This window comes from Ambystoma mexicanum, chromosome 5p (genome assembly GCF_040938575.1).
Source record: "Ambystoma mexicanum isolate Mex_15411 chromosome 5p, UKY_AmexF1_1, whole genome shotgun sequence".
Lineage (NCBI taxonomy): Eukaryota > Metazoa > Chordata > Amphibia > Caudata > Ambystomatidae > Ambystoma > Ambystoma mexicanum.
This window is the reverse complement of record NC_090930.1, coordinates 542,135,931-542,155,575: the sequence shown is the minus strand read 5'-3', so window position 1 is coordinate 542,155,575 and position 19,645 is coordinate 542,135,931. Positions and strand designations below refer to the sequence as shown.

Sequence of the window (19,645 nt, the reverse complement as noted above, 5' to 3'; positions counted from 1 at the left end):
CTCTTATTGCCTGATCTGTCAGCAGCTTTTGACCTGGTCAACCATCAAACACTCTGTCACCACTTGAAAACTGAAGCACACTTCTCAGACGCAGCCACAGCCTGGATCAGTTCCTTCTTGGCGAACAGAACCATGAGGGTCTTCTCTCCCACTGATTCTGCTGAACCTTCACCAGTACCCTGTGGAGTCCCGCAAGGCTCCTGCATGTCCCCGACACTCTATAATATATTCAGCCCCTCTTTGATATCCTTGACTATCTGGGTGTCACGTATACCAATTACGCGGACGACACCCAGATACTCATTCCTATCTCGGGGAACTATAAAACAGACAGCAAAACCCTTAATGAAATCTACTCAGTAATTCAAGCATGGATGGCACATCATGGACTCTGTCTCAATGACGAAAAAACCGAGTTGATCATCCTTGGCACTCACGCCAAACTCAAAAATCTCAACCCCGCATTTAAATCCTTCACCATAGATGGCAATCTCATTCCCGTGTCAAATAACACCAAAACCCTTGGGGTTTACATCGATGCCACCTTATCCTTATCCTTCTCCAAACAAACTAATGCAGTAGCATCATCAGCCGCTTACACCTGCAAGCTGATCACTGCATGTAAGCCGTTCATCTTCTCACCCAATTGCATTACTCTTGCTAGAGCATTAGTCCTACCCAAGATAGACTATTGTAATGCCCTTTACTTAGGCACTAGCTACAAAAATATCAACAAACTGCAAGTAATTCAAAATAATGCCATCAGAGCTGCCCTCAACATCCCCAAAAAGATGCACATCTCGGAGACCAGACGCAAACTACTTGGCTTCCAGTCAAGCACAGAATATCCCTTAAAACTCTGGCCCTTACACATAAAGCCAGGGCCAACCTTGCACCAGCCTACCTCACCAACCAACTTACACCTCACACTTCTTCAAGACCACTTAGAGCAGCACAAGCTATGTCCAAACCGAGATTTAAACTTCATAACTCGGGTGGTGCTAGCTTCCCTGTACAAGCCTCTAAATTATGGAACACAATACCTGCGCTTTTGCAAGCAGAACCTTCATTTAACCTATTTAAACATAACACGAAGTGTTGGCTTCACAGCATGGACTCTGACACCCTAAACGCCTGATCGACTTTCACTGGCACACTTTTTGTAACTAATGTACTTATACTAGACTATGTATATATGCATTTGCATGACTAAGTTTGTACCCACCTGTAACTGCAATGTAACGTAACCCGTATTGACTGCTTTCTATTGCAACTGTAACCAGATCTAACGTATGCGCCCGTATGCCCCTGGGCCTGGCTGCGCTTTATAAATAAAATAAATACAAATGGGGTCTGGCATGGATTCACATGCTCATGAATATTCCCCGTCGTCAGGCCGGGAATCCTCGGTATAGAAAAAAAATCAGTATCAGTTTCGTTTCTGATCTGTCTTTCTTAGTAGTAACCAATCACTGGTCTCTGGGTCATACTGCCCCCAGCCAATGACTGCCCTCTCCCTAAGCCCCACCTCTGGCAGCCATCCTCAGATTTTTACCGCACGTTCAAGTGTTGGGAGTCCTCGTGCTGTAGCTCTCGAGCTTTTGCTGCGTTTTCGCGCTTTTTCAGGAGATTTTTCTCATTTTTCGGTTAAATAGAGCCTCAAGCTCCACCGTTTCTACATCCGATCAACGGGGATCCGTTTCAGAGTTTTCTACGCCCCTCAAGGGTGAAGATTTCGTCGAGTTACGCTTTTGGAGGATTCCAGAAGTTCCGCGGCCTACCCCGGACATGGCCCAGGAGAAAGGAAGCTCGACGCCCGGGAAGCTGTTCAGGACCTGCCCTGGATGCCAGCTTCAGAATGTTTTCAAGGAGGATGCGCATTCGTTATGCCTCTACTGTCTCCATGAGGACAAGACACACACGGAGAAGGACTGTGCGTTTTGTGGGAACATGTCGGAGCGGACCATGAACGATCGCCACCTCCGTCTCGCTGACTGGCTGGAAGGGAAAAGACCGTCAGGTGAGAAGAAGAAAAAGAAGTCCGAGCAGTCTTCCAAGTCCTGTGAGGTTGCCCCGGCGACGGGGGCCCAACAAAAGGCTAAGCACCGCGGGCACCGGGAGCGCCGAACAGACGGGCTCCTTGGCTGCCAGGCAGGGCGCATCCTCCCCGGCGCCATCAACCACGAGCCAATGCTCTGGCTCGGGTAAGAGGAAGTCCAAGAACCCGGTGAAGCTTCTGGAGAGGCCCCAGTCGATCTCGAAGATTCCGGCAGATCGGTAGCGAGGCTCGGACCCTCCCCCCAAGGTGAAGGCCCCAGGCGTCCAGAAGGTGGCGATGGCCTTAATCCACCCTGCTAAAACCTCAATTGAGGATGTCGCCGCGGCCCTGGCTCAGCCTGTGGAGGCTACACCAGTGGAGGCGCCCTCAGGACCCAGAGTCTCCCTGCCACTGTGGAGGCAGTCGTCTTTCAGACCCATTGAGAAGACCCCCACAAAGTCCTCGTTGGAAAAGGTGGGGGAGGGGCTGGTGGCCATCGTGGATACGGACACGACCTCTGAAGAAGAGCTCATCAAAGTTGTGGAAGAGGCCCAGCCCATCAGGAGGGATCCCGACGAGGGCGACGACGAGAGCGACGGTGTCGCTGACAAGGCTCCTCAAGAGCCCTCGCACCCGTCGTTTCCGGCACCGCAGGACACCTCAGCGGCCATTTTGTCTGCGATTCAGTCCTTATGCTCGGAGATAAGGACAAGGTTGCCCCTTCCCCCGACGGAGGTACCAGACCCGACGGGGGAACCGGAGCCAGGACCTTCGGAGAGTCCAACGCATAAGAGGAGGACGACGCATCCTACGCCACCTCTCCCACCTATGCGGCCTGCTCTGCCTTCCCCCTGGTCTAGTACCCATGGGATGATACAGGCACGGACACGGCTACGACAGGTACAGATGACGACGCTCGGGCGTCCCCGCCCGACGAGATTGGATCCTTTAATGCTGTGATTTCCAGGGCATCCAAGCTTTTTCGGCTCTGCCCAGAAGAAAAGAAGAAGGGTTCCTTTACCAACGGCGCAAGGCTAAAAGGAAGACGGTCCTCGCTGTACCGCTTCTTGATGACATCTGGGATGAGGGGCTCGCCCTCCTCAAGAACCCTGCCACGGCGCCGGCAAAGAGGGACCGGTACGAGAAGTAGTACCGGGTCCCCGACGCTGCCCCCTTGTGCCTTAGGGCACAACCTACCCCAGATTCGGTCGTCTCGGCGGCGGCAAAGAAGAAAGCTGGGGGGGCATCGGCCTCGACATCAACTTCCCCGCCGGACGGCGAGGGCAGGAAGCTGGACACGATGGGACGACAGATCATCTCATCCGCAGCGACGACTATCAAGGCGGCCAACGCCCTGGCTATCGTAGCCCGCTACGACAGGGAGTTGTGGTTCAAAATCGCCCCTCTGTTAGACTTCCTTCCGGACGCCAAAAGGGCTGAAGCCCTTGAAATCCTACAGGAGGGGGAGATTGCTTCGGACCACGCCATCACGGTGGCGACGGACATCGCCGACACCGGTTTCCGTCAGTTGGGCAACAGCGTTTGCTTGAGACGACGAGGATGGCTCAAGGCCACGGATTTCCGCCAGGACGTACAAACCAAGGTTCTGGACATGCCCTTCGACGGGAACAACCTGTTTGGAAAGGCGGTTGATGAGTCCCTTCAGGCCATCAAGACAGACACAGAGACTGCCCGGGCACTGGGAGTGCTCCAACAATGACGGCCTTCCTTTCAGAGCTCCGGAGGGAGACAAGGTGCCTCCAAGGGATCCGGCAGTGGCTCCTCCACTTACCGCCAAGCGGCAAGATCTTCGTCCCAGGAAGCCTACAGGGGACGCGGCAAGTCAGGTGGTGCCCGTCGTCAACAGGGAGGTCAAGGAGGCAAGGCGGCCTCCAAACAAGATTGAACCGACCGTGGGGTCGGGCCCCCGCCGAAGCACCCCGGTGGGAGGCCGGCTGGCGAGGTTCCTCAGCGTGTGGGAGTCCATCTCCTCCGACCGTTGGGTGCTGGACGCCCTGGCCCAAGGGCACGCCCTCGAGTTTCAGAAGAAGTGCCTTCGCGTTCCACCCTTGGCCAGGAAGGAAAATCACGTCCCTCAACTACTGTTGGAAGTAAGGGCGATGCTCAAGAAGGGTGCCATCGAGCTTGTCCCAAAGAGGCTTCGGGGCTCCGGAGTTTACTCAAGGTACTTCCTCGTAAGAAAGAAGACAGGAGGATGGCGCCCCATCCTGGACCTACGACGACTGAACAAGTACATCAAGGCACAGAAGTTCCGTATGGTCACCCTCTAGCATGTGCTGGGACAGCTGGAGGAGGGCGATTTCCTGTTGTCGTTGGACTTGGAGGATGCGTACTTCCACATCCCCATTCTAAAAAGACACCGAAAGTTCCTCAGGTTCGTGGTCCAAGGGCAGCACTACCAGTTCAAGGCCCTCCCGTTCGGATTGAAGTCTGCACCCAGGGTGTTCACCAAGTGCCTCGCACCAGTGGTGGCGCGGCTGCGCCTACAGGGGATCCACGTCTACCCCTACCTGGACGACTGGCTCATTCGGGCAAGGACAAGGGAGCTCGCCGTGGAGCACACTGCAAAGACCGTCGGATTCTCCATCAACTTGCCAAAATCCCACCTGGTTCCGTCGCAAGTCGCCCTGTTTCTGGGAGCCAAGCTCGACACAGTGGCGCGGCTGGCCTCGCCGTCGGAGGAAAGGACCAGGACCATTCTGGGCAAGGTGCAGCATCTGCTGGCCACGGACATGGCCAGGGTACGTTCTATCAAGTCCCTCCTCAGGATGATGTCCTCCTGCATTTATCTGGTGCGCCTTTGCAGGCTTCAGATGAGACCCTTACAGGAGTTCCTCGACGCCCGCTGGATCCAGTTGACGGGCAGCTTCGAGGACAGGATCCCTCTCAACGAGATGTTCCGTCAGACGATCCGGTGGTGGGGTACCTGCTCCCATCTGTCGGCGTGCACAGACTTTCAGACCCCAGCTCACCAGGTGACGGTGACGACGGACGCCTCCCTGGAAGGTTGGGGAGCACACTCCGGAGATCTTCACGCGAGAGGCCTTTGGCTCCCGGAGGAGAAGTCTCTCCACATCAACATCTTGGAGCTCCGTGCGGTGTTCTGGGCCCTCAGGTCCTTTCTTCTGTCCCTCAAGGGCAAGGTGGTGAGGATCTTCCCCGACACCACCACCACGATGTTCTACATCCGGAAGCAGGGCGGAACCAGGTCCCCGGCCCTATCCAAGGAAGCACAAGATCTGTGGCATTGGGCCGTCGCCCAAGGGATGTTTCTGGTGCCTCTTCATCTGGCAGGAATAAAAAACACGATTGCCGACTCACTCAGCAGGGAGCTGCGCTCGTGGGAACTACGCCAGGATCAAGTGGATCTACTCTTCCGACGATGGGGTGAACCCCAAATCGATCTCTTCGCGACGGTGACGCATTCCAAGTGCCGGAGGTTCGCCAGCAGGTTCCCCCAGCCGAGGAGCATGGGCGATGCTTTCTCGTTCCCCTGGGACGGCCTATTTCTTTATGCGTTCCCTCTGCTGCCGTTGCTGCTCCGGCTCATTAACCAGCTCAAGAGGTCCCGGTGCAGGATGATCCTCGTCGCACCGGCGTGGCCGAGACAGATCTGGTTCCCGGACCTTCTGGACTTGTCAACGTCCTCACCAGTCAAGCTGCCGACGGACACAGACCTTCTCTCCAAAGAAGGAGGCGCCATTCTCCACCACAACCCGGAGTCGCTGAACTTGCAGGCCTGGCTCCTGCAGCACTAGAGTTTGGAGGGTACGACATCCCGGCCTCAACTCTCAAGTGCTACGGACATAAATGGAAGAGGTTCTTTGTCTGGTGCCGTGCACAGAAGATTAACCCTCTGCGGATTTCGGCCCCTCAAGTACTGCCGTACCTACTGTCGCTGGCCAAATCTGGACTGGCTCACTCCTCCATGAAAATACATCTGGCTGCAATCTCCCGATATACCAGGACGACGGGACGGGCGTCCTTGTGGTCTCATCGCCTGGTGAAAGAATTCATGAAGGGACTATTCCGATCATTCCCGCCGATGAAGGCTCCTGCCCCGGCGTGGGAGCTTAATGTGGTGCTGACCAAGCTCATGGGGGCCCCATTCGAGCCTATGCATTCGGCGCCTTTGAAGTTCGTGTCATGGAAGACAGCTTTCCTCGTGGCCATCACCTCCGCATGACGAGTGGGAGAGATCCTGCAAGCCTCCATACTTGACTTTTCATGACACGAGGGTGGTGCTGAGGACACACCCATCCTTTATGCCCAAGGTGCCGTCGGACTTCCATCTCAACGAGCCCTTGGTGTTGCCAGTTTTCTTCGTCGCCGGCCGAGAGGACTCTGCACTCGCTGGATGTAGCTAGAGCGCTGAAGTTCTATGTGGACCGCACAAAGAGTTTTTGGAAGACGTCACAGCTGTTTGTGAACTTTGGGACTGTGAATCAAGGGAAGGCTCTCTTCCATTTCCAGATGGCTCTCTGGCTGCATCATGCACTGTCACCGGTTGGCAAACCGACAGCTGCCCGGGCCGTCCGAGAGCCCATTCGACCAGAGCGATCGCTGCTACCAAGACGTTCCTGTCTGGTGTGCCCCTGCTGCACATCTGCAGGGCTGCGACGTGGAGGTCGACGCACACCTTCACAAGATTCTACTGCGTTGATCGGGACTCCAGGAGGAGTCCAGGGTCAGCCAAGCAGTGCTGCGCGACCTGTTCGCCTAAGGTGAGCCTGGTGAGGAGGTAAGAGTTGCTTAATGTTGAGTTGTTTTGCTTAATGTTGAGCCTGTTGCCACCTTCCGTGGTTGTGCATGTGTGTACTGCTATGTATTCTCTTATTCATGATCATGTGAATCCATGCCAGACCCCATGCTGGAGAAGGAACAAGTTACTTACCTGTAACTGTTGTTCTCCAGCATCGGTTCGGCATGGATTCACATGCGACCTCCCACCTACCCCTCTGCGGCTCTTCACTTGGTCATACTGCCACTTTACGTGCTACCAAATCTGAGGATGGCTGCCGGAGGCGGGGCTTAGGGAGAGAGCAGTCATTGGCTGGGGGCAGTATGACCCAGAGACCAGTGATTGGTTACTACTAAGAAAGACAGATCAGAAACGAAACTGATACTGATTTTTTTTCTATACCGAGGATTCCCGGCCTGACGACGGGGAATATTCATGAGCATGTGAATCCATGCCAGACGCATGCTGGAGAACAACAGTTACAGGTAAGTAACTTGTTCCTTATGGTGGATCCAGTTTGTATGGAGGTGGCGTGTGAACTTAAAAGGGTGAGGAGAGAGTTGAAAGCGCTGATGAGCGTACTGATCGGAATAACTTTTATCTTAAGGGTGCCTATTATGTGACGGGTGGTTGGCCTATAGATTGAGGAAGCGGGAGGCTGAGCGATCTATACCTTCAATTCGGAGTCAGGATGGCAGCATAAGTTATCATCCGGGTGAGATCAACAAGATTTTCCGGGATTTTTATGCAGATCTGTACAAAAATGAACTGGAGGTGACTGGTAGGGGTGCGGAATTTCTGGAAAAAGTGGGCCTCTCTAGGATCTCTGAAAATGATTGGAAGTTACTGGAGGAGGATTTTACAATCGAGGAAATTAAGAAGGCTGTTGGTAAACTGAATGCGGGTAAAGCCCCGGGCCATGATGGGTTTCCAGCTGAATTTTATAGGTTGCTGCCGGATTCGGCACTCCAACTTTTACGGGATATGTATATGGAGTTATTGATTAATGGAATGCTGCCGGAAACTACTAGGCATGCCATGATTTTGGTATTCCTGAAAAGAGGGAAAGATGATACTCTTCCTTCGAGTTATAGACCTATAAATCTTATCAATGTTGATAATAAGATTCTGGCGAAGATGTTAGCGATCAGATTGGAAAGTCTGCTTCCTTCTTTAATCCATGTAGACCAATCCGGTTTTGTGAAGGGTAGGAAGACCTCCAGTAACATTAGGAAGATCTTGAATATTGTTTCTAAGGCGAATGGTCAAAAAGGGGACAGTGCTGTTTTGTCCTTGGATGTGGCGAAAGCATTTGATAGAGTGAATTAGAATTTCCTCTTTTCAGTGCTGGCCAAGATGGGTTTTGGTGAGAATTTTTTTTTTTTTGATCAGGCTACTGTACAGCGATCCGACGGCGGAGGTTAACACCAACGGTATGCGGTCTGGAAAGTGCAAGTTGGAGAGAGGAACGAGGCAAGGGTGCCCTTTGTCACATCTATTTGTGATGGCTTTAGAACCGTTGGCTGAGTTTATCAGAGAGGCTGATGATGTGGTGGGGCATTCGTGTTGGGGAATACAGCAGAAGATTTGGCTGTTCGCGGATGACATGCTCTTGGTCCTTGGTGATCTTAAGAAATCTATACTGGCACTGATGCATATTATGGCTGAGTTCCGATTGTGTTCTGGATACAGGATTAATTGGACAAAATCAGAGATTATGCCTTTAACACATTCTGTTGATAGGAAATTTGTGATGGATTTAGGCTTCAGATGGTGTCCAGATAAATTGTTATTTGGGAGTTTGGCTGACTCCGGAGATTAGAGACCTGGTTAAGGAAAATGTGCGGGTCATGTGAAGTGGGTTGCGGACTGATCTGGAGAGATGGAGTCTTTTGAATCTCTCTCTGTGAGGCAAGGTGAACGTCTTGAAAATGATATCTGCCCCAAGGGTTCATTACATTTTGAGTATGGTCCCTTTGATGATGCCAATGACATTTTGGAAGGACATAGACAGGATGCTACAGGAGTTCTTGCGGGATAGGAAGCCCCCGAAGTTGAAATTGTGGAAGTTGCAGCTGCCAGTACATCGGGGTGGTCTTGGAGTGCCGAATTTCAGAGCGCATCACCTGGCTTTCTTGTTGGATTTCTTGGTTCCTTTTGTGGAAGAGTTGCAAGATGTTTGGGTGGAGGCCGAGACTAGTTTTAATGGGCCGCTGACTTTGGGAGCTATAGTGACTTCAGTCTCGAAACAGAGTTGTGGGAAATATCTGTTGGTTGAGAGCATGAGGAGCACGTGGAAGAATTTGTGTAGGTATTTGGGTGTGGATGCTTTAAGAGAGCCTGGTGTTTCAGTGTGTCTGAATCCTGCTATTAAAAAAAGATGGCAAAGTGATCTTTTGGGCGGATTGGTTTTCGGGAGGAGTGTGGTGGGTGGCTGATCTGTTTAGAAATGATCACGGAATGACTGCAAGGGAATTGCAGCAGCAATATTACAGAACGTTTTAGAACATCTGATTTTATGAAACTTAAACGTGCGATGGGGCATGTGGATTTGGAGCAGAAAGTTGATTTGACTCTGTTTACAAGGAACGTGGTTGGGACAGGAGGAGGGCTGGCCAGTCGCCTATATAAAGTGATTGTATCACATCAAGGCAATGATTCATTAAGGGAGGAGTGGGGCAGAAGGATTGGGTCAGATATCACAGAGGATTTGTGGCAGCAAATGTGTGTGAATGTTAAATTGTGCTCGTTGGGACTTACGGAGAGGTCGAGACAGATAAAAATTCTAAATCGGATTTATTGGACGCCGGAGAAAATGTGTAAAAGAGGGATGTTGGAGAGTGCTGAATGTTGGAGATGTTTGTATGAGATTGGTACCCTGGAGCATCTACTGTGGGATTGTAGGTTGGTGAGACTGTTCTAGGGTGAGATTGGACAGGTGAGTGGTGAGGTGATAGATGGACTGCCTGCCCTGGATTTTAGTGTGGTGATACTGGGGAGTGATGAGCCTTTGGATGGTCTTAGTCAGAATCAGAAGAAGTGGTTGTTCAGAGGGGCAATGACTGGTAAGAATATTATCTTGCAGAATTGGAAGACTACTTTGACATTGAATATTGAGGCATGGTTGACTGAAATGCATGAATTGGCAAGTGTGGAGAGGGTGCTTTATAGGATAGTTGGAGAATTGTGTGTGTTTGAGAAAATCTGGGGTAGATTTCTTCAGTTGTATTAGACTTGGTGTTGTACATTTTTGGGGGGTGGATAATTAAGGGATGTAAAAGATTTGATGGGGGGGTTGTTGTAATTTGTATCTCGTTCTGTACATAGTAATGTGTAAAATGCAGTGATTTGTACAATTTTTGTCTGTTTTACGGAGATTGTAAAGTGATTTGTAACATGATGATTTGTAAATAAAAGTTCAAAAAAAAATGTTGATGACAAGTGCTGTATGAAGGCCTGTTCTGTGGTGAATACTCTTGGAAGTGCCCCTCAACAAGATACACTATATTGCCATCTTTCAGCCAGGTATACATATTATTCAGCAAGACCTTAATGTTTTCATCAATATCAATTAGATTGATTGGTCTGTAAGATATAGGGCTCAGCATCCCGCCTTTCTTATAGTGACCTCCAAAACAAAGGATATTTCATTGTTGCAGAACACAGGAAACATTCTTACAGCACAGACAACCACCACTATTTGACTGTTTGAATAAAAGAGTTGTAAGTAGGTTGTGCTTTCACTTGGTTCTTGGCTTGTTTTTGTTTTCAATTGCATCTTCCACGTCCCTCAAAGAGAACCAAGTCATCATTTAGTCATTCCATTTCTTGAATGGGCCTTAGAACAGAATGTTTAAAATCTGCTATTGCTCTCTGCAGATTACACATCCTTGTTAACATGCTCTTCATTGCCTCTGTCACACCATTCTCTATTGTGCAGAGTGTTTGTTCATGTGCTTTATGAAGTTAAGGCAGGAGAATGTATTTCATCCATCGTATGTATTCTTCTCCTGCAGGTACTAGTACCATAGAGGCGAGCTTCGCTAACTCAAAGGAGTTCTTCTGTGTTTGTTTACAGCATTTCTTTTCTGGCATTCTGGAAAACAGGCAATCTGGGTAGGCATGGTAGTCCTCCTCTGCCATTAAAATTCCTCTATGGCTATAATCTTGCTATGGGCTGATAGATGAATATTGGTTGAGTCTCATCGTATAATGTTTGGTGTAGATAATGGCCATAAGGTTTCATGTGTGTACATTTTCAGTACAATTGCATTATGACTACTGATGCTTTCATTTTTTTAACGTGTTGGTAAAATATCCTTTTTATTCAATGTTAAGCATCAGATACCAGGTTAAAGAAGAGGAAACGATCCCCGGTTAGTAGCACTTCAGACCTGTGGTTAAGAAGCAAGATGTGCCCTTTCCCGCAAGAAGCACAGAGGCAACTTTTTAAGGAGGAACAAGAGGATTGTGCCATCCTTTCAGGAATTGATAAACCTTCAGGGAAACGCAAGTTCAAAACAAAACATCTTGGTGGAAAGATAGAGGAGGATGTAAAGGTAAGTGGATGAACGACTTCAGTTAAGAGTTGCATTTGGACATGGTTCCAAGAATTGCAGCTTATCTATGAGATGTCTGTCCTCTTAGTTATTCATTTTGTTACGTGTACTGTCTGTTGAAAGATGTGATTGCGGCTTTCATCACTTTGTTAATTTCAGTTCTTTTTTGCCCATGCTAGAGCTGCTGAGATGTTTTTGCTCTATCAGTTTCAGCAAATATTCCACTTCTCTTCAGTACTTTCAGAGGAAATTGGTCTGCACTCTCCAGCTGTCTGGCATAGTAACTCCTATTTAGTCAATATTGGGATTGTACTAAAAAAACATACCATAACATTTTGCAGACTAGATGGAAATAATAAAAATAGTATGTTATTAAAAACATTAACCTTGAAACTATTTCTAAAATCTAATCATACATTTGTATTGCCATTCTTATTCTATTGCTCATTTTGACCTGCACATTTGTTGTAATTATTGTATTGAAGCCAGAAAATAATTCTCATCAAGTAGCAGTTTGATTAAGTAAATAAAGTTTTGCAAAGTTTGAGTTCCGTCTTTAACGAGAAGCCAAATGTCTGAATTGTAAGTTAATGCTGTGACAAATCCAGGGAGTTCGCCCCTTCTCTCTCAAGGGGAGTAACTCCCTTTGCGACTAGGGAGCTGTGCCTAGTACAAACGGGATCCCACTGGGGTGATCTGCCCCTGCGACCCTCCTCCCCTTTTGGGGACACGGAATGCCCAAGCACAGACTACATCCCACCTCCCCTATGGGAGTTGAACAGACACAGGGCCCCTTAATGAAAAAGTAATTTCAGTGAAATGAAAGATACTTTTGCCCCTTTCCATGCGAAATGGCTCTGAAGACCCTTGTCACCCTTTTGTAAGTCCACATGTACATTTTTCATTCATTGAATTCTGCTGTCCCAATTACTAGCCTTTTACTCAAGGTGCCTCATCGTTAAAAGGTGTTGTCAGGATTACGTCTAGGAAAGCCCACCTTAAACTGTCTCTCACTCATCCTGCCACGTTTCCATTCATGCACGGCAGGAGACATACTGGGGTCAGGCATTCAAATGCTGTGTCACACATTAGTTCCGCTCATGTAAACTGTGCTTCTCCAACTCATGTACATCCTCTGTCTTGAATACCATACAACTGGAGGTTGTCCATGGAACGCACGTCATACGTCCCGCTTAAGGGGTGCACACAGCAAGGCTGACGTGCGTAAGGATACTTGGCCTCCCAGTTCCCACAACTCACTGCTTCTGATTCAAAAGAATTGCGGCTTTTGTACACTTTGAATACCTTGCTTTTTTCCTCGTTGCCTGAATCTTGCTTCTCCTTACGACCTAGCCTAGCCTAATCCTTGTGTCCAGATCCTCTTTGCTGTGTAACAAAACTCAGACTGTTTACGGATTGAGAACACTCGATACTTCCTGCCTCTGTACTTTTGCCTGCAACCTCCCGACCCGGACCGCTGAACCTTCACTCTTCTGAAAACCGTTTTGGAACTGTTATTTCTCGCACAACACCAACTCGGAACGGATTACCTGGAAAACCGGAAACTTCCTCCTCCGACACTCCACTGTACTTCTGCCAAACGCTGCGCCTAAAGACTAGAGACTTCCATACTGGCACAAGTCGCTAGGCGTCCTCGTGCCATCAGGTTAGGGAAAAGCCCAGGACTAGAGACTGACACCGCTGTAGGCGTCCTCGTGCCGTTGTGGTTTGGACTGTTTGGAGAAGTACAGAGTGTTTTCCCGTGGACCATTTCCCACTCGATTCTGAACTATTGCACAGTATCCCATGGGAAGTCTTGTGTATTATCCTAATTTACCACTACAGTATTCTTCTGTAGCAAGCACTTATACAGTCATTGCTCTGTTTCATAGGTTCCGGGTACAAACATTCACAGGCCGTTCTCCCTACCACCCAAATACTCTGTTAAGGTCAGACCTCTGATTTATGTTTCATGATCTTGAGTGCTTGTACAAGTTCAAGAGTTTGACACCTTGTCCTTGTCCTTTACAGTTCCTGAGGTTTGTGTAATGTCCTCTTCCCATTACTAGACTCCTCTACATGTATATTTCATTTAGAGGGGTACATTGATAGGAAGAATTCTACGGCTACACTCAGTGGGCAAAATCCGGATTCTGACAGGTGTCCATAAGCATACATGTTGAGAAGTGTTGGCATTCTAATCAGGGAAACTGTAAACTGAAGGCCCGTCTGACATGGAAGTGTCTGCAGGGCCACCCACTTATCCCTACTGTAGAACATGCCATTGTTGTACATTCAGGTTGAAGGTTCATCCAGCACAGACCATTGGACAAACTGGTGCTTACATTGTTGGCCTGCAGTCCCCAAGAATTCCTTGCTGGTCCACACCCTTAGTGCTATGAGGTGGGTTTACTGTGGCATAAAACGCTAAACATACAACAAGAATCTCATAACCTTTGGTAGTGACTGGTCGAACACACAGCCCCTTGTGTGGGTACCCTAATCTGTGAAGCAACTGCACTCTGACAATATATTGCAATAATTCATCAGAATATTACACAATTCCCTCCCAACTACACCTGCCTCTCAGTATGTGACCATGCCAGTATGGAATGCCTATATATGGCCGGGACACCTGATTTATCTTTCCATGTGTCTACATCATTGTCCTTGCCCACTGTCTACTCTGGGCTCTGTCACCTCTGACAACTGGATAATTTCTGATTTTGCTCTTTTTGGGTTGGTCAGGTTACAGTAATATTTTTATTTTAACTCTATTATTTTTAAAACATAAACAACACACATTTACTACAGATGGCAACACCACCCCCAGCCCCCGACAGTACATTTGAAGACCATTACAATCAAGGGGAAATGAGGCAGATTATAGCCATACTTATGGGGCAGACATGTGATCAGACCCCACAGACACGTCACTGCTGATTGATAATAAATGTGACATACGGACCCCAACTGTCTTTTGGTTTCGAGGCTGGGTATAAAATGGCACCATAAGCCGTCTGTTTCATAGCAATATAGGATGTCAGTCCTCCATTGTTCATATGCATGAGCGGGCTCCCTCCCCCACACCATAGCCACTCTCCTTTTGGCCAACAGTAATAACAAACTGAGGAGCTTTCTGACATGTTTTCAGACAGCTCAAACGCGTATCCCAAAAAGTCTACAACGGGAGACCAGGCCAGCCCCTCACCCACAATTCCCTCAATCATTTTAAACACTTGTATCCAAAATAAATCTATTTGAGAGAAGGTCCAAGCCAGGTGTAGGAAAGTAGCTGGGGACACACTGGATCTCCTGCACAAATCTGGTGTTTTCAGGAAAAGATCTGTGTATATCCACTGGGGTCATATAGAACTGGTGTAGAAATGTGAAGTGCCTATTAATGTCCACCTTCTGTGTTTGCATGCAACAATATCTCCAGACTTCATCCGTGAGGAGGGCCCCCAGGTTGTCCCCCCACTTAACCTGGGAGTCCCCTGCCCACCCCAAGGCCCTGTCAGTTATGGTAGCATATAGCAGAGAGAATAGCTTGGACCGAGTCCTCGAGCTGATCATCACATGTAGGACCGTTGCAATAGGGGGCTAGCAGGGGAAGTCCGCAAACCTCTGTCCGCGCATCTTGAAATATATAAAGATGTCGAGCACTGACACCCCCTCCCTAACCTTAAATTCATCCAGAGTCAAGAACTGCCCATTTGTGAAGAGATCTTGCCAACATACCAGGCCCAACCTATCAATGCATTGTGTGAAAACCTTCTCTCCTGTAAGTGGGATCCCTGATACATACTTGATGTGGAGGAGTGTGGAGTACAGAAGCTCACACCTTGTTTTGCCCTCTATCCGCTTCCAGGCACTACAGGTAATCTGAACCATATTGCGTGCCCTGGTTATCTGTTGCAGCGATGTGAGAATAACTGCCCTCAAAAGCAATTGAGCGACCATCGCCCTCTCGATTTGCCCATGCGCCCAGTCTGGAACCAGATCATACAAGTGCGCTAGATAGGATTCCTGCGCAGCCGTCCAATAGGCTTCAAAGTGGGGAAGTTTGAGCCCCCCTCTCTCTGCTTCCCTTGCCATATAAATGTTATGACGTCATTCAATGATTTTAAAAATGTGGCTGGGACCACTGTGGGTACATTAAGAAACATGTATAGAAATATGGGCAATATTGCCATTTTAATTTAACGATACCTGTCCATAGGGGGGGGTAAAGGCAGATTTTTCCATCTCCCCAGGAGCACCTCAGTGTGTGCTAGGTTTACCCCGTAGTTCTCCTGTTAAAGTACTTCAGGAGATCTAGCTACTACGACCCTGAGATATCACGTGTGGTCAGAATGCCATTGGAAATTAAACTCCTCTTGAAACCTCTGGGTCCCAACGTTAAGGGAAACAGCAAAGATTTTGATGGATTCATATTGAGCCCAGAGAAATTATCAAACACCAAAACGTCCCTCCTAACTCTAGCTAGGTTCATTGTGGTTTCCTTAATAAACAGAATCAAGTTGTCAGCGTAAAGCGAAATCACCAATTTGTGCGTGAACAGTTGCACTCCTCTAAGTGCCTGGGGCGGACCAGTTCGTCCAGGGGTTCCACAGCTAGTGCGAATAATGTGGGAAAAATTAGCACATCTGCCACGTACCCCTTCCAATCTTAATGGAGAGCCTGCTGTCAACCCGAAGTCGTGCCACTGGGCCTACATATAGCAGGGAGACCATCTGTATAAAATCCTCTCCCATCCCCATTCATCTGAGGACAGAGAAGAGAAAGGGACACTCAATCGAGTCAAACACCTTCTCAGCCCCGAGGACTTCAGCTCCAATACTGAAAAAAGGGCAAATATTGTATGGAGACCGAATGATGTGGATCTCCCAGGAATAAACCCAGCCTGAAAAGCCAATACGCATCTGGGCATTATCAGGGCAAGCCTGTTAGCCAATAATCTGGCCAAGATTTTGTTGTCTAGATTTATCAGGGAGATCGGACGAGCAGTTCTCTGCGCTCTTACCGGATTTTAGCAGTAGGGCAACTACAACTTTGTGCATTGCCTGCAGTGCCCCCTGATACATACGAAGCATGTGGGCGACAAGTATATTTGCGGGGGGGGGGGGCGTGGCTAGGACAGCCAGGGAATAGGCTGTGAGCCCCGTGTGCTCCGTGATCCGACATCCTGATCCGTTCAACAAACGCATGTATTTCACTTGAATCTGGAAGCAAAACACACACAAGCATGTGGAAGGTGCCGGTAAGAATGTGAGTGGATGAGCGGCTCGTGGGAGACTGGAGAACAGCGGAACGGACACATAGTATCCTGGGGAGAGGCCACGGATGAAAACACCAAAATGGCGACGCTCCCAGAAAACAAAGGGATCTAGCAGGACGTGGCAGTGAAACAAAACTGCCGGCCCTCTGATGCAGTCACTGTATCGGGCGACGGCCACGGATTGGAGTAAAGACATATGTAGCCGCGCCCGGCAGCTGACATGGCTGAGACGTGTAACTCACTATTACCAGGTCATACCCCGGTCTGGCACAACCTACATGTGACTAGGCCATTGCAAAGGAGGTGAGCAGCTGTTGAGTTCTGTGTGGCACCTCGATGTACGTTGATGGCGCATGAATGATTGTGTGCAGCAGAACACATGGGAGAAGACAGCCCATTTGAATACATTGCCGCGCTCCACAGCACAACGCAACCCGCTGCAACTAGCGCCCTAGCGTTTGAGGGACTAGAGCACGACACATCAGCATCGCAGTGTGGAGACCTGATACGATTGAGAATCGCGAGATGTCTGTGAAAGGACTGAGAGCCAAATCCAAACAATCCACAATGGAGGTCTTTGTGAAAACGCAGCGAACCCCCACGGCAGCGGCGCAAAGCACAGGCGCGGCCTCCGCTAATGGTGCCGCCGAAGGAGATAACCGTCAGGTCCTGGCCGTCATAACGGATTTGAGCACCAAATGGGGCACAGCGATGGCAGACTTGCGGACGGCCCTGGAAAATGAAATTGACCTGTGGGAATCGAAGTTACCCTGCTGAGTCAAGATGTCCGTGTGTTGGCAGAGAGAACAAGTGGCCTGGAAAGCACAGTGAAAGTCAACACGGAGGTCAGCACGAGCAATGCAAAGGAGGTGCATGTGCTAAAACAGCAGGTCGCCAACCTTGAAAACCGAGTGGAGGAGGCGGAAGGAAGAGCGAGGAGGAACACAGAAGCACGGAAACTGCTCTCCTGAACATCCGTGAGGACCTGCTCCTGAACCTCGATTCCAACACTCCCTGTGTTCTCATTCTGCTCGATCTCTCCTCTGCCTTTGACACTGTCAACCATGCCATCCTGCTCAACCGTCTCCGTGATAACCTGGGTATCACTGGTCAGGCTCTGGCATGGCTGACCTCTTTCCTTTCCGGTCGACCCTCCCAGGTCCAAATGGGCTCCTTCCTCTCTGACATCTTTTACTCCACCTGTGGTGTCCCCCAGGGATCCAACCTCTCTCCCTGGCTTTTCAACCAGTATCTGGCACTCCTTGCCCACCGCATCGCCGCTCTCTGCCCCCACTTTCAGTGCTATGCGGACGATACCCAGCTCATTTTCAGGCTACCCTCGGCCTCCTCCTCTCCTTCCCTCATCTCCGACTGTCTGTCTGCTATCCAGGAATGGTGTGCCGCCAATGACCTCTGCCTTAACGCCAGTAAGACTGAGATTCTACTCATCGGCACACCCACTCCCTCCTTTCCTGCAGCTCTCTGGCCGGCCTCCCTTGGCCCCCTTCCTGCCCCTACCTGCAAAGCTAAAAACCTCGGGGTCATCTTCGACTCCACACTCTCCTTCTCTCCTCATATATCTGACGTCTCTAAGAAGTCACACTACCAGCTGCACCTCCTCAGAGGTATTCTTCCCTTCCTCTCCTTCCCCCAGAAGCTCACTGTCTCCCGAGCCCTGGTTCTCTCAAGGCTGGACTACTGTAACAGCCTCTATCTTAATCTGCCTGCCTCCACTCTCCGCCCTCTGCAACTTATCCAGAACAGAACTGCGAGACTTGTCCTTGGCCTCAAGCCCAGGGACCGTATCTCTCCAGGACTGAAATCTCTTCACTGGCTCCCAGTGGCTGCGAGGATTAAGTTCAAAACCCTCTGCATTGTCCACAAGGCCTTCTGGGGCCTGGGGCCTAAATACCTTCAACTCTCTCTTCCTAAATATCTGCCTTCACGAGCCCTTCGCTCATCCGTCTCCAACTCCCTCATGGTCAGCCGCTTCTCGAAGCAACGAGCTGGGGGTAGATCTCTCTCCGCAGCAGGGGCCTCCCTCTGGAACAGCCTTCCTGCCTCCCTGAAACTTGAGGAGAACCATCTCCGGTTCCGGAAGCACCTCAAAACCTTCCTCTTCGCTTCTGCCTTCTCTCTCCCTCTCCCTTGCTAAACCTGCTAAACTCCCCACTGAAGTCTGCACTAAACCTGCATCTGGGCCACTCTGTGACCTCGGTCCAGGGCCCAGCCACTCTCCACTTGCACTGCCTCCCTGGCTCCTCCTGCACTGTGGGACTGTCACTGCATCCCTACAGCCCCCTTCCCAGCACTTGCTCTGCACTTACCTCGCACTTGCCACCAGCTGGCCCTTTTATTTATTATTTATTATTTTATTACGCTACTTACCTTGTACTGCACTTCCCCCCCCACCTCCTCCCCCTGCACTTTCTCCTTTTCCCCTTACCTCTGCACTTGCACGATCTGAATGACACCTGGCCTAGTAGGATCGTTTGTCTGTCTTCCCCTTGTTTCCCTCCCTCCCTGCCTCGTCGCGCCTTGAAACACTTGTGTATAGGCGCGTTACAAATACCATATCATATCATATCATATAACAACGTACATGTGGTCGGCCTGCCCGAGGGGGAGGAAGGCCTGGACCCCACGGACTATGTAGAAAACATGATCCTCCAGGGGATAGGAGCAGAAAAACTCACAGGGGTTTACTGTTGAGCGGGCCCATCGGGCCTTGATGAGGAGGCCACGACCTGGCGCTCCGCCGAGGCCAATAATCGCAAGGATCCTGAATTACAAAGACAGGGAGAAGATCCTGGAATATTTCCGTAAGGGCGGGACAGTTGAGAGAGGATCCACCAACATCACGGCGTACCCAGATTATACGATGCTGGTGCAGAGGCAAAGGTATAGTTACGTGGCCGTCAAGAGGAGGCTACGTGCTGCGGGCATCAAATATATGCTTCTGTACCCGGCGAGGCTAAAGGTGCTGCATAAGAGCAAGACGCTTT

The 19,645-nt window shown here is 49.8% G+C and overlaps 1 protein-coding gene across 10 annotated transcripts in view; it reads left to right on the top strand.

The window, feature by feature from the left end:
• Window positions 1–19,645, top strand: part of BCORL1 (BCL6 corepressor like 1) — a 1,509,155-nt gene that overhangs the window by 1,027,333 nt on the left and 462,177 nt on the right. For all 10 annotated transcript variants that reach the window (XM_069612962.1, XM_069612963.1, XM_069612961.1 and 7 more), the window contains one exon: window positions 11,139–11,359. In XM_069612962.1, coding sequence (XP_069469063.1) covers window positions 11,139–11,359 — 221 coding nt within the window. The remainder of the gene's footprint in view (window positions 1–11,138; window positions 11,360–19,645) is intronic.